The sequence below is a fragment of the Neltuma alba genome, unplaced genomic scaffold (assembly GCF_004799145.2).
Source record: "Neltuma alba isolate B1F8T4 unplaced genomic scaffold, ASM479914v2 tig00010254_pilon, whole genome shotgun sequence".
Lineage (NCBI taxonomy): Eukaryota > Viridiplantae > Streptophyta > Magnoliopsida > Fabales > Fabaceae > Neltuma > Neltuma alba.
Window position 1 is genome coordinate 39,258 of NW_021635181.1, and position 14,920 is coordinate 54,177.

Below are 14,920 nucleotides of genomic sequence, written 5' to 3' on the forward strand. Positions count from 1 at the left end.
TTTGTATGTAGACAACATATCAAAGTATTTAAATAAAAATGAGACAAATGAATGCCTTCTACAATGTCGATCGCATGCCATCACCATTCAAATGAAGCAGACTGTACAAATTATATGCCATCACCACCATCATTGTCACAACCACCATAGCGTCGCATTTTTAGCTTCGTGACTGTAGAATTATGGGGAAAATGAGATATATTTAGCAGAGTAAACAATAGATCTGAGAAAAACAAGCAGCATGTCCCCAAAAAAACAAAAAACAAAAAGTTTCATCCTGCAGTTCTTCGAAAATGTGTACATCAATTACATCTTTCTGAGAAGAAAATGGAGAGATCACGGAGGAGAGACGGTATATAAATAGGCTAAGGAAGAATCTGATGACAATAATTCTCATTAATGCAGCCGTATATCTGTGTTAGTATTTGAGTAGTAAATAACGTTAAATCTGTTCTTATTAGTTGTAAACTTGTATTATGTCGTAAATAAACATGCATTTGTGTGAGTTGTAAATTTAGAAGCATTCTAAATGATAATTAATTTGTGAATTTGACCCTTTACTATAATTCTGTTTATAAATAAATTCAAAATTCAGATTGTATGGTGTGCTATACCAAAATTTCTAGGTGTGCACAATCAAAAAATATAATGCCGGCAAAAAGAAAAAGGAGAAAGTCAAATGTGCGCACCTTTGAAGAGCCGCGAGTGTGGTTTTAGAGAAGATGGGGCAATCTCTAATATCTAGACTTTCCAGGTTTGGAGGTATGCTGTCATCAAACCCTCCCTCTTGGATTTCAAGCTCGCAGTTAAAAAGTCCCTTTAGTCCAGAGCACTCATGAATCCACAAAAGATACAACTTTGGAAGATGGTGAGTAGAGGGCAGAGAGGGGAAGAGCCATTTCAACTTTCTGCATCTAAAGACTCTAAGATATTTAAGTTGTGGGAAGCAGAAGGAATGAGAGGAGGATGCATTTGGAAAGTAGTGATGCTCTTCTTCTGACGACATCATTTCCTCCATCTCTTCACATTCTTCAATGCTTAGATCCTCCAAACATGGTAGGCTTCTGATCACAGTGCTTGGGAACATACACTTCAATTTTCTACAGTCACTCACAGTTAACTTCTTCAGATTTTGGAAGATGATGAAAGTGGGACCCTCCCATACAGATATGAGGTTATTTGAAACACTCAAATCCAACTCCTCTGCTCCTGAGATCACCATCGTCCCTTTTTCTTCATTTACTAGCAATTCTTTTTCTCCATTTGATGAAGTTTGAACACTTGAAGCTTCCGTCGAAACCTGTGGCAATTGCAATTTCATTTTTTTTTAAGAAAAATGGACAAATTTATTCACATCAATCAAATTTAGAGCATTCAAATTTTTTTTTAAAACCTCAATTTAAAAAAGTTAGATACATTGTAAGCATACCAAGCAAACTCCTCGCACTTTACTAATGTACAAATATTTATATATCATCAGTGTATGGTTACAGGCAAAAAAAATCAATTTATAATTGATTTCGTTTAATTTTCTATAAAATATATTTTTTATTAAAATAGTCTGTGAATCACCACGCACACAATTATTCTTTCACTGGCATTTTTTCTGTGGTGAAATTTCATAGTCACAATTTTGATATGAAAAATTTTAAAAGAATATATTTAATAAATATTTTAAAAAATTTATAAATTCCCTATATAATTTATGCAGCTACCCAAATGAGATATATATATATATATAATGATTCTAATAGCATATATTCCATCTAATTTTGAAGACTCTAAATCAAGATAATATTCATTCATACTGATGTCGTTCCCAATTGTTGAAGAGCCCTTCCCAACGTTGAATCCACAAATTTTGGGCAGTTCCGTATGCTGATGCTGCTCAGCTGCACCTGAATCTGCAATCCTTGACAGATACTTTTCAAATTTGACAAATTTGTTAGCGTTATCGTCCTCAAGCTGGAAAGCACAATTGCCTCACTGGAATTCGCATCACCTTCACTGCTGTGTCTAAAAATCACCTCCAGTTGATTAGCCTCAGCTATTGACAAAGTGTATAGTTGTGGAAGAATAATACCCGTGGACGTAGAGAAGAGTCTTTTGAGCTTGTTGCACCTCTCAACCTTCAACTTTCTTAGTTTTGGGAAGTGAACCTCAGCACTGCACATGATCTGATGTTCCTCACTTTCTGCAATTATTTCCTCTAGTTCTTCACAATCAGATAAGATTAGGGAAGCCAATTTGGGAAGGCTGGTGTGGACAATAGTGCTTCTTGTGAACAAAAACTTCAACTTTTTATCGTGAGTTACTTCTAAGGAATGGAGATGTTGAAAGCTCAAAACTTGCGTGGGAACAAGACCTCCCAGCATTTGTTGTTCTGATCTCAACATTCCTGAGTTGTTGGTTTCTTCCTCCTCATCATCACCAATCACTCGGCAGTTGTGTTCAACTCCAGGACTTCGAATATCAAGCTCTCCGGCATTCAGAACAGGAAGCGGATGATTGAGAGCCTCATTATTATTTAATTGGTTGTATCTCAACACATACTCCCTTACAAGCCCCTGCATATAACAGAGGAGTGAAAAGTGGGCGAAATAAGATATTCTAAGTTCCTTGATAAAGGTTATGAAAAGAAAGAGATTGCAATACATTCAACATCTGTACCTATTTGTACAAGTTAAGATATGCAGTTCTTAATTTGGTAACTTCGATTTGTATGCAAGAATATATGATATCTTAGTCAATTGCCTGTCTACATGGCAGAATCATGGTAAAACCGGAAATATATAATGCTCTGCAATGCTGAAATCCTTCTTCTCTTCATCTTCTATGACTTGAACTATCATTGATTGTGAGATAACATGGTAGAAGAAAATTTACATCGTATTTGTATCGGTAGTACCAAAATAGTCACAAGTTGATAAACTAAACCTTACTTCGTTTGGTTTCTTTCATGAAATGCAGAATGATTCATTTTTTGAAGCAGCTTTTTGTATGTAGAGATGTCTTGTTCATATGCATGTGAAACGAATGAATGTATTAGACCGCAGTTCATGAGCTTAAATGAACAAAACATTAAAAACAAAAAATTGAAAGTATTAAATGTTCAGCTCGCATGAATTTAATTAATTTTGCAAAAAAAAAAAAATATTTGCAATATGGAGAAATACAAATGCAGAATATTCGTTACCTCTTTAGTCCAATGAATAAATGCACCCATAATTGGCATAAGTTTTGGGCAGTCATGAACCGCAACCGTGCAAAACTCCCCTGTCTGCAACTTGAATCCTTGGCAGACATTAACAAGTCTTGGCAAGTTCTCAAGTTTCAGATATTTCATGTTCGGGAATGTAATCTCCTTTTCACTGCTATCAATGTGATGATCTTCAATATTTGGGCATTTGAAAATTTCTTCCATTTCGGAAGAATTTGATATGCCTAGAGTGCTTAGTTGTGGCAGCATTGAGACAGTAGGACCAATCATGAAAGATAAAATGAATTTAAGCTTGTTGCACTCAGAGACTTCCAACGTCTTGAATTTCGGGAGACAAGATTCAGCATTAGGTGGATTTTTCTGAGTCTCTTCATTCTCCGAAAAGATCGCCTCCAACTCCTCACAACGAGATATGGTTATAGAAGTTAACTCTAGAAGACTTTGACACATGTCAGCAGAAAAGACAAATTTCAATCTTGCATGATTATACAAGACTAGTTCTTTAAGGGATTGAAATGTTGGATATTGTTCTTCAACGCGCGTCTTATAGAGGGAAATGGATTCTACTCCGCAGTTATAAAGTTGAATACGTTCTATAGTTGCCAACGACTCGTGTTCTTCATTCCTCTGGTGGCTCTCAAGTTCCTGCAAATCCTTTGTGAAAGGAAACAAGGAATAGAAGAAAATGACATCTATTAAAATAATTCCTTAAAAACAATAAATCGAGATTGATTAAAATTCTATATGTATCATTCTTGCATAGACTTAGTCTATCAATTTTTTGATAAATTAAACAAATAAAGATAAACCATATGCATATATAAGAAAATAGATTTCACAATCAATGAAGTCAAGGAAAAATTATAAAGAGGGGCCCATAAGAGTCAATGTTTATTGTGGGCCGTTGAAATGGTAACAAAAGTTGTTATTGGTCATTGCATTTTTATTTCCGTAATGCAGAGTAATTCTAAACCAAAAGCAGAGTGAAATTCAAATGCTCAAAAAAATTATGCATGATTCTAGATATTTTAATTTTATTTCTTATTTTAAATAATAAAATGTGAATGAATTAATTGACTAATTCATCTCTCAAAATGTATTCACTTGAACATTATTTGTTACTTTGCGGATGATTTTAAAAAAAATAGTCGTGTAAACAAAGATGTCTTTTGACATAAACTAAAAAAAAAAATAGCAATTTTAACTTTTTTTTTAAAATCAAATTATAGTATGGAAGGTGAATGCATACCATATTTGGACAATCCCCCCAATATACAGCCTTTATAGATGGAAACCTTGGATGATACCTCTGTGAGCAAAGTCCGACAAGATTTGGAAGATTTACCATGAAGAGATGTAACAAAAGAGGGAGAACTAACTGAATCTCATCTTGATCATGCATTGGTTGTTCTTCACCAGCATTTTCACCAAACACAAATTTCATCTTAGGAGCATTTCTTATGGATAGGTCCTGCAATTTTACAAGCCTTTGAGCTAAAAAGGCTGGGCATACAGATTCTAATTTGCAGCAATCATCAACAGATAAAATTTTCATTTTTGGGAAGCTCAAATTCTCGCATGCATCACCACCACCCTCTCCTTCTATGACATGCTTCAATTCACTGCAGTCTCCTATGCGGAGTTCCTCTATGGATAACAGAGTGCATGCGGCAGAGATGGGGAAGAGACATGTCAACATCGAACAGCTAATAATTTCGAGAAGCTTAAGATTGCCTAAGTTGCAATCAGCAGGGAATATGTGGAGCAATTGAGGGCATTTGACGATACTTAATCTTTTGAGCTTTTCGAATAATCCAAAAGGAGAAGGACCATGATGTAGTTGTTTAAGATTGTCCATGTCTTCTAAATTTAACTCATCTAATCTGGGGACAACTGCATCTTCATGAGGAGCCATTTTGTCGGCAATGCATTCAATCTCTGAACATCTTCGAAGGGCAAGTCCAGTTAACTCATTCATGCCTCCTACAACTCGGATAATATTAGCCATGAAACTTTTGATGCCCCCCTTAAGCTCATAAAATTCAATCGCAGCTGCTCTTTGTGCAAGGTCTTTGATTCTTGCACCTAACATAGAGATATTTAACTGACCCAATCGTAAAGATCTTTGGCTTTCATTATGAAGCAACAAGCGGGTCCCACCATACTTCCCAACTTCCAAACTATACCTTTCCAATTTCACCAAAGCAGAAGGGCCTAGAAGGTATTCATAGCAATTTCCATTTTCTATATGTGGAGAATGTGAGGAAACATACAACTCTTCTAACCGTGAGCACCTTCCTATCACTTCATAACAACATTCATCTATTATGCAACCTGACAAATCTAACAACTTCAACTTGTTTAATTTTTCAATTCCATTTGGTAGTCTTTCAAATCTACAATATTTCAAGTCAAGAATTTCAAGTCTTGGAAGGCTTACCACAACAGAGATGTCATGTAAATCCTGCTGTTGCAATCGCAAAGTTCGAAGATTAAACAAGTGTTGGATTGATTGAAGTTGCAGTTCACTCCTAATCCAATCACGCGAGCAAATAATTAATGCCCTGAGTCCTTTAGTGCCTTCAAATGATGCATGTGACATATCCAAGGATTCTCTTGAATGTAACATTAGAAACTCAAGTTTTGAAGCAGCCAATTGAGAAGAAAATTTAAGTATTTTGTTGTTCTCATACCAACAGGATATGGCATAGCAATTTTGTATGGCTTCATCAGCCATCAATTCATTCAATTCTTTTGTACAATTTACCATAATGGTACGATCCTCTTTAGATGCTTTCCACAATGCAAAGTCACGAACCATATCATGCATTGTCACATATTCTTGTGACTTGGTGTTGAATTTTGAAGAATGCATCAGCAACGAGGAGTCAATGAGATAATTTATAGTTGCTCTAACTTGGCTCCTCGCTGTTTCAAATGAGTCCACATCTTCACATAGACCTAAACCCACTCCATATCTGAAAAGGTCTTCAACATCAATATTATGATCTTCAGGAAACATAGCACACATTAACAACAATAACTTGGCTTTTGGGGTTGCCAAATAATCATAGCTTAATTCAAGACAAGTAAAAGCCTTACTCACTCCTTCATCCACAATGTTTGGCTTCGAGTTCCTCAACTGATACAACATCACCTTGATCTCATCAACTCCTTTTTCTTTCAAGCAAGTACCCACAACTACAATTGCAATAGGTAGGCCCTTACATTCTATAGCAATTTCTCGTGCCATATCTTCTTTGGCAACATCATAGACATAATTAGCATGAGTTTGAAACAATGTCCAAGCTTCATCTTCTTTTAACAAATCAAGTCGAATCTTCTTTTGGCATTCCATCCTGTTACATACATCAAGAATGCGTGTGGTTAGGACAACTTTGAGACTTCTTTGATGATTTTCCCCTAAAGGAATCCCTATGTCCTCAAGAGTCAGCACATCCCATAGATCATCCAGTATCATCAAAATTCGTTCTCCACTTCGTAATCGTTGTGCTATTCTTTTTGCCCTTCCCGTTACAGATTCTTCCTTCAATTCGAGCCCCAACGCATCAGCAATATCACCTTGAATTTTTCTTATATCTGGGCTTTGAGAAATTGTAGTTAGCACGACTCGACGAAAGAGCTGTGACTTCTCGGCTCTCTCTTCCACAAGTCTCATCAAGGAGGTTTTCCCTGACCCTCCCATTCCCCATAGCCCAATCATGGAGCTACCATCATCGTGCAATGCCTCCCACAGCTGATCAAAAGCCATTTGTGCAGAGTTGAAGAACTTGAAGTTTTGAGAAGAGCGATATTCTATATTTGGAGGAATAACGGGATGGGAAAATGGATCCAAGCGATTACTGTTCGTAATTAGATCAATCATCCTCCGGATTGTCTTAGCCAACTTTTTGCAGATATAATATCTCCTCCAAGTAGGACACCACCCTCGAAGGCAGCCATGATTAGCCCTTAGTCTTTCCTCCAAATTCTCCACCTCTGCTATGAGGCTCTTCACGTCATTCTTCCACCTGTGAACCTCATCATCAATCCTCTCAGTCCTGTTGATGGCCTCTTGAACGCGTTCCTGCACCCTCCCTTGCTTCAGGATCAGCTCTTCCTTTCGGATCTCAACATTTTTGGTGATTTTGTCCACACAGAACAAATATTGCAGCTGCTGTAAAGTTGGATGCACCAAATATTCAGCAAGTTTTGCTGCCACCGACACTCCCACCTCTGCCATTTAATACTAATAGAAACCTGAAAGGGGACCCATTCGTCAAATGATTAACTCAAAATTTCATTTTGAAGAATTGAAGAATCTTAGGTACTTAATCTGTCATGAAGATATCATCAAGAGGTCATCAAGATGAGAATAACGATTTTTTTTTAATCCAGAGTAAACTATAGAAAGATCAATTGTTTTTGTTCACCTTTCTTGCTGTGATGACAGGTTTTTTGGCCCCGCCGGCTATGTCCAGATATCAGAGTAACAAAATTTAGTGTTTTATGATTCTATTTTTGTAGCAGATCGATGCAAAGGTGAAAGAAGAAAACAAGTAGTCTAAAAATGGCAGCAGTAATTATCAGCAACTAACAAGCTTGTCATACTTTGAGAATTGAGAAAGATCACAGATAGATGCGTATGTATGGCAAAGCAAATAGAACAATGGCAAAAGAAACATGTGAATGAATAAAGTGGGAAAAAAATGAGACTCTGATTCAAAAGAAGGGTATTACTTCATACCTGTGGCGGATGAAGTTGCACTTTCGGTCTGGGGTTGTAGATTTTCAAGAGTAAGAATAGAATTGGGCTGCAATGACCAGATCCGGCGAGAGACAAGATGCAGATAAGATGTTTCAGGCCTTGAACAGTAGGTGTTGTCCATTTTCAATTTCTTTGGTAAAATGCAATCTTATCATCTTTACTTTTCCAAGGTAAAATTTTTAGAACTAGCATTTTATGAGATAATATAAAAATATTCTAATATAGATAGAACATGTGTGCTAGAAAGATCTTGAAATATTAACTTATTTATTGTAAAGCTATTTTTCTTCCAAACTCAGGTGCGTACCGTTTCAAAATCAAAATTTCATTCCATGAAGAGCAATCTTTTTACTGCTTCATCTCCAAATACGTAGCAGCAAGCTGATGAAAGGTAAATTTGAAGATGTTGAATCTGAAAAATAAGAAAGATCAGTTGTTGTCACTTTATTGCCATGAGATGTAAGCTTTTTGCAGCTACTTTTAGACACAACTATGTACTGTTTTGAGTGGTATTTTCTATCAGATCTGTGCCACGCAAGTTGAAAGAAGAACAAGTAACAAATGCAATATCTGTAAGTGACAGCTCCAGAAAATGAAAGACTGATGACGGTTTGATTTTCATACCAGATAATTAAGCTTGCAAAATTCAGCTTGAGATTCTCGGCTTGCAAATTTTCAGAAACCAGATGAACAGAATTCTACTGCGATCACCAGACTTTTTATGAGCTTGATGAGTCGTCAACTTGGTTGGAAACCATACTGCTCGTTCTTTCTCTCTCTAAAATAGAAAGCAATTATCACAAAATGAAAAGCTTAGAGGCAAAGAAAAAGAGATTTTCATATTCATATATCACATGAACTTGGGTTGTCAACTCGGTTTCAGCTAGGAAGTGATAAGGCTCTTTCTTTGTCCTTTCTAATGGACCCCAAAAATGTGAAATCAAAGTTGAAGAAATCAGTGCGTTCCAGTTAACTGTTACTACGTCTTTGGAATTCTTCTGATATTTGCTTTTCTCGAGGCACAATTCTCTGAAATTTCAGAATTCTTATTTTGCAATTGTTTGTACGAAAAATTAGTTACTTTTTTAATATCATTTTCAAAAGTTACCGAATGAATGAGTGCGACGGTCTGAGAGAGAGGAGACTCCTAATGCAAAACTCCTTCCTATATACAACACATAATATTTTTATATAATTTCCGAGGAATAAATTTTATTTTTCATTAATTAATGGATCTCGTGCTATTTCTGTCTTACGTTTTTCTTTTTTAATTGAGGTCCATATATTCCCTCACATCATTTTGCACTTAAATTTAAATTTGAGAAAATTCAGAAATTGCTTGGTAAAAATAATGATCTAGGTTTACTTTAAAGTTTAAACCACAACATTTATTTGTGGTAAGTATTATCAGTTTATCATCTTACTTTTTTTTTGGCGATACAATTACCTTACTTTTTACTGTAAAGGCCTATTTTAAAACAATTGAAAACTTCTCTTCTCTATATAGAATTTCCCAAACCATGTAATTGGTTTTTAAAGAAAGAATTACAATGAGGTTCCAAAAATAGAAAATAATTATCTGTAAATTTTAATGACAAGTAAGCAATTGTCATTTCTTACTCTGAAACTTGTCATTGGAGATTGTTCTATTATCACTAGGATCTTTTAGTTAAGTAATGTAAATATTTTCTTAATCTTTTCAAATTAATCAATTAGATTTTATATTAAGAACAGAAACTAGTACATTTTAAGCATACCAAACAAACTCTTTACTGATATACGAATGTTTATATATCTTTTTTGACCGGATATGAATGTTTATATATCAATAATGTATGATCAGGCCAAAAAAAAAAAAGATTTATACAGTAATGGGATCCCATGATGTCATATAACTTTATATAAAATTTCAATTTTGTCTATTCATTTTATAAGTATTTTCTTACTCATCTTGCCATAATACTGTTAGTATCAATAATATAACGATGATTTTATGTCTCATTCATTATTATTTTAAAAATTTAAACTTAATATGTCAGCATTTAAGAATATTTTGTTCATTTTTAAAATTTCAATGTTGTCACTTTTTTAATAATGTTAATATTAGATAACTAATTGTGACCTTTACCCAACAAAAAAAAAAAAAAGATAACTAATTTTGACAAAAAAAAGTATCAGTAACTGAAAACGACAGTTTTTAAAATTAAAAAACAAAAATAAAAGCTTGTGAGGAGTTAAACACCTATGATACATCATGTACTAGTAGTATTATTTTTCAGGCTTTCGGCTGCATACTATCCTTTTCACATATCAAAAAGCACCACTTAGCAGCAATTATTATGAGCAACCAACAAGCTACTCAGGTCATGCGCAGAGAATTGAGATATATATACATATACTCCTTCGGTTCTTAATATAGGACCTAATTGTTGAGTTGGTTTTCGTTTTAAATATAATTAAGACCTATTTCTTATATTTATCAATTTTCTCTAAATTACTCCTTCAACCATAATCAAGTAGAAAGGAGAGATAAGGTATTAAGAAAGATGATTATAGTGTTTTAAGAAAAATGTGTTCCTTTTCTTATAATTAATTAACTTACCTAACTTTCTTAATCCAATTAAATTAGTTAAATATGTACTCCTCCGGTCCTAATTATAAGACCCAATTGACTTATTTGAGGAGATTAAGGAAGTAAGTTAAGTTGGTTATTTATAATAAATAAGTGTTGTTATTCCTAAAATATCCTTGCTAATTAAGTATATTGGCTAAAACTATCATTATTAGAAGGATTATCCTGGAAAAAAATGCATAAATATAAGAGAGAAAATGGATTGGGTCTTATAATTAGGACCAAATAAAAAGTCAAATTGGGTCTTATAATAAGGACCGGAGGAGTATTATATTAAGAACCAGAAGGATATATCACAGATAGATGCTCATGGATGGAAAAGCAAATATAACAATGGTGAAAGAAACTAAACGGGTGTACGTATGTGATAGCTGCTCATGTCATACGTAGAGAATTGAAAGTGCTCTTTCGTTTTCCTTTCCTTTGATTGTTATTACGCGTTTGGGGACACCTTGTCCCTACTACTTGCTTTCCATTCCGGGTGCCTTTAGACCAGATGTAAAAGTGAAAGTTAAAAAAAAAAAAAGCGCAATCTTAAGGCTTTCTTTTTCTTTTTTGCAAAATTTCTGAATTTTTATTTTGCATTATTTTATCTGGGAAATTAATCATCTTTTTGTTATGCCATTTTTCAATTTGGTTGCTTCATTTTATAAGGTATCTTTGTAGTCATATGATTAAGACTAACTAATATCGTTAGACTAAACTGATTATTTTTTGTATGAATCATTATTTTTTTTTTTCAAAACGTAAGTTTAATATGCCAGTATTTAAAAATATTTTATCAATATTTAATATTTTTAACATTGACGTTTCTTATTCATGATGTCATACCAAGAAAACTTAAAAGACATTTTTTTATTTGACAAACCAAAAATAAAATCTTGTGGGACCACACGGGTGATATTTTGAAAAGTTATTCTTGAGAAATTTTTAATTAGTTTGAAAATTTTTTTAATAAGAATTATTTTTTATCATATCCAAACCTAAAATATTTTAAAATCACGTTTGGAAAAAAAAATTAAACCAAATGCAAATATACCTAACAGCATTAAAAAGTCAAAGAAATACGCGGTGTCACTAATGATTGTCCTCCACCTCTTGATTGTTATTACGCGTCTGGGGACACCTTGTCCCTACTTGCTTTCCAGGTGCCTTTACATGTTGAAGTAAAAGTTAAAAAATAAAGAAAGCAATCTTATGATTTTCTTTTTTATTCCTTCCAAATTTCCGGATTTTTATTTTGCATTAGTTTATCTGGGAAATTAATCATCTGTTTGTTATACCATCATTTTTTTTCAATTTGGTCGGTTCAGGTTATAAGGTATCTTTGTAGTCATATAATTAACACTAATATTGTTAGACTCAAAGTCTCAAACGATGATTTTCTGTGTGAATCATTATTTTTTTCAAAAAAATAAGTTTAATATTTTAAAATCACGTTTAAAAAAAATTTAAACAAGATGAAAATATACCTAAGAGCATTAAAAAGTCAAAGAAATGCGCGTTGTAGCTAGTAATTCCTTCACTCACCCTAGAGGATTAGAGTATTTAAGTGACAATACTGGTGTGAATTCCCTGGGCTAGATTCTTGGAAACCTTTATTTTTTGTTTTTTCGTCATCCTTCACTTAATGGAAGAAAATCACCCTACAAGAAAAGCACTACAAAAAATAGCTTATCGATCTGTCACTAATTTTGACAGATTACCAACAGAAATTACATTGCTAGATATACCAACAAATTGCCTACAGAATTCCATTCCATCGATAATCTGACTGTAATTTCATCACTAATTTTTTAGTGATTTCGTGGCTAACTTTTGTCATAAAATTTTAATTCTATTACTGGTCCGTTAGTAATTCCATTGTTGAATTCCGTCAATAATCACAAGTTTTTTAGGGTGAAGGCAGAAAGTGATAATTATCATAGTGTTTTTCATTATTAATCCTACTGCCATTAAGCTATGCCTTAAACAAACGCAAGTCGCTAGTGTATTTTATTTAGGCGCTAACGTGGATTGATCCAGGCTTGTAAACTAAAGCACAAACAAAAGCAAGTGGAGGATCACAACAAATCCAATCTTATTAAGTAATGAGTAATTCAACAACCACTAATTAGCCCTAAATCAGAGTAAGAAAGCTGCTTTTAACTAAAGTCAAAATAACTTTTATTTTGCATCAAAACTTTTAAAGAAAACAATTTTAATATAACAGTTTTTATATTAAAAAAGGCCCAAAACAAAGGGCAAATAAACCCAATTCTTGTCAATTTTTCCATTTTTCTAGACCCCAAAATACGCAACGTGAAAGGCAATGGTCAATGGGGTTTCTTGGTAGTTGATAATTTGGAGCTTAGTGAAATGCACTACACTTGGTTTACTTGAAGGAAGAGTTAAAGAAATTAGGGGGATCAAAGGACTCCAAATATACCCATTTATTTATTTATTTATTTCGTTGGAATGTACCCATTTATTTCGGTTTCTCAACCTGAATATTCATAATTCCATTTGACCATTTGGTTTTCTCTGTTTTTTTTTTTCCAAAACCTTCTTAAAAATGTGTTCAATTATTGAAGCTCATCAATAGAAATGGCCAAGTGGGAGACTCTGCAAGTACTTTTGTTAGCATTATCGGATTAGGAAATTTTATTACCTCACCGTTTTACAAACTTTTGAAAACATACCTTTTGTAAATTTGGAGAAACAAAACCATTCTATAGCTGGTTTGGTCACAACATTTCCAAACACATAAATGGTCACGTCATCAATATTTCTGTGGATAAAGTTTTCTAATACTATTTACATTCTAAACTCAATTTTCTAAGATTGCTCAATAAAAAAAAGGAAAAATTGGAGAGAAAGACCTAGAGAGAATAATTAAAAAATAATAATGATTGTTCTTCAGCACTGGTGTGAATTCCCTGGGCTAGATTCCTTATTCCACTTGGAACCATTTATTTTATGCTTTTTTGTCATCACTTATAACCTATAAAATTAATAACAAAAAATTGTTCTGTCAATAATTTGGTATATTACCAACAGAAATTACATCACTAAATTACCGATGAGTTAGTCATAGAATTCCTTCAAAGTTGAAGAAGTTGAGAAAATTAGTGTGTTCCAGTTAACTGTCATTACACTTTTGGCCAAAAAAAAATTTAACTGTTATTACACGTTTGGAATTCTCCTGATATTTACTTTTGTCAAGGTAGAATTCTCTGAAATTTCAGAATTATTATTTTGCATTTATTTGTATGAAAAATTAATTACTTTTTTTTAATATCATTTTCAAAAGTTACCTGAATGAATGAGTGCGACAGTTTGAGGGAGAGAGAGAAAAGAAAGGCTATATAAACGAGGTCTTTTAATTAGAAGAGGAGGTATTACAACACATATTTTTTTTTGTATAAAACATCATTATAATTTCTCAGGAATAAATTTTATTTTTCATCAATTAAATTCATCCTATGCTATTTCTATCTCAAATTTTTTGGTCTAAATAGATTTTAGTGTCATATACAATACTGTAGTTTGTGGAATGCTTTTGAATTGGTTTTCATGTATTTAAATATGAATGTTTTGCATTTTAATTGAAAACCTATTTTAAAACAATTGAAAACTTCCCTTTTTCTAGAATTTCGCAAGCCATGCAACTGGTTTTTGTGCACATGGCAACGATAGTTATGGTAAGATATACACTCTCCGAACATAATTTTAACGACTCAGATTTAATTTACATAAAACATTATTTTTGAAAAAACTAAACATTAAAATATTTTTATTTTCGATTGTATATAGTAAAATAAATTTTTAAAAGCTTTAAAATAAAAAAATAAATCTAAAAGATTCAATTAGATGCAAACAATCCTTTAGGTCCCCTTGTTCAGTTTTGCACTTCTCCAACTCATTTTCAATGGGTCAAGGAATTTAGTGGATCACAATTTTAATTATAAATGTTTTCAGTCATTTCTTTGTTGGTTCATCAACTCTTCCTTCTTCTCTTTGGATAATCAATCGCTTCAAGTCCTGGCCTCTATCAAACAATTTACCTAGCTTAATAACTGCGGAGACAATACTAATGGGATCGTCTTGAAGGACATCATCTTTCTTTATCAACTGTTCTCTCTCATTTTGATGTAGTAATAATTCATGCTTCGTACTCTGTATTTTCTAAATTTTCTCTTTTTTTTATTTGACATCAGTTCTGTGCTTGTAAAGATATTATCTTTTCTTTGTAATATTATTTGCTTCTTTTTCCAAATTTAAAAAAAAATGAAAACTCTAGTCAATCATCGTGAGAGGA

General features: G+C 33.2%; 1 protein-coding gene across 1 annotated transcript; it reads right to left on the reverse strand.

Moving 5' to 3' along the window:
- Window positions 1-1,802: 1,802 nt before the first annotated feature.
- LOC114755357 (disease resistance protein At4g27190-like) lies at window positions 1,803-7,463 on the reverse strand. Its single transcript, XM_028944230.1, has 3 exons — window positions 4,470-7,463; window positions 3,197-3,865; window positions 1,803-2,567 (listed from the first exon to the last, which is right to left on the reverse strand). The coding sequence occupies exons 1-3, from the start codon at window positions 7,461-7,463 to the stop codon at window positions 1,803-1,805; spliced, it is 4,428 nt and encodes a 1,475-aa protein (XP_028800063.1).
- Window positions 7,464-14,920: the final 7,457 nt, after the last annotated feature.

Bases quoted from the DNA above. Each gene is read 5' to 3' on its own strand.
- LOC114755357 (XM_028944230.1), bottom strand. From the start codon at position 7,463: ATGGCAGAGGTGGGAGTGTCGGTGGCAGCAAAACTTGCTGAATATTTG. The intron at 3,866-4,469 runs GTATGCATTCAC...AAGGATTTGCAG, and splicing joins GGGGGGATTGTCCAAATATG to GAACTTGAGAGCCACCAGAG. The intron at 2,568-3,196 runs GTAACGAATATT...TGTTATATGCAG, and splicing joins TTATTCATTGGACTAAAGAG to GGGCTTGTAAGGGAGTATGT.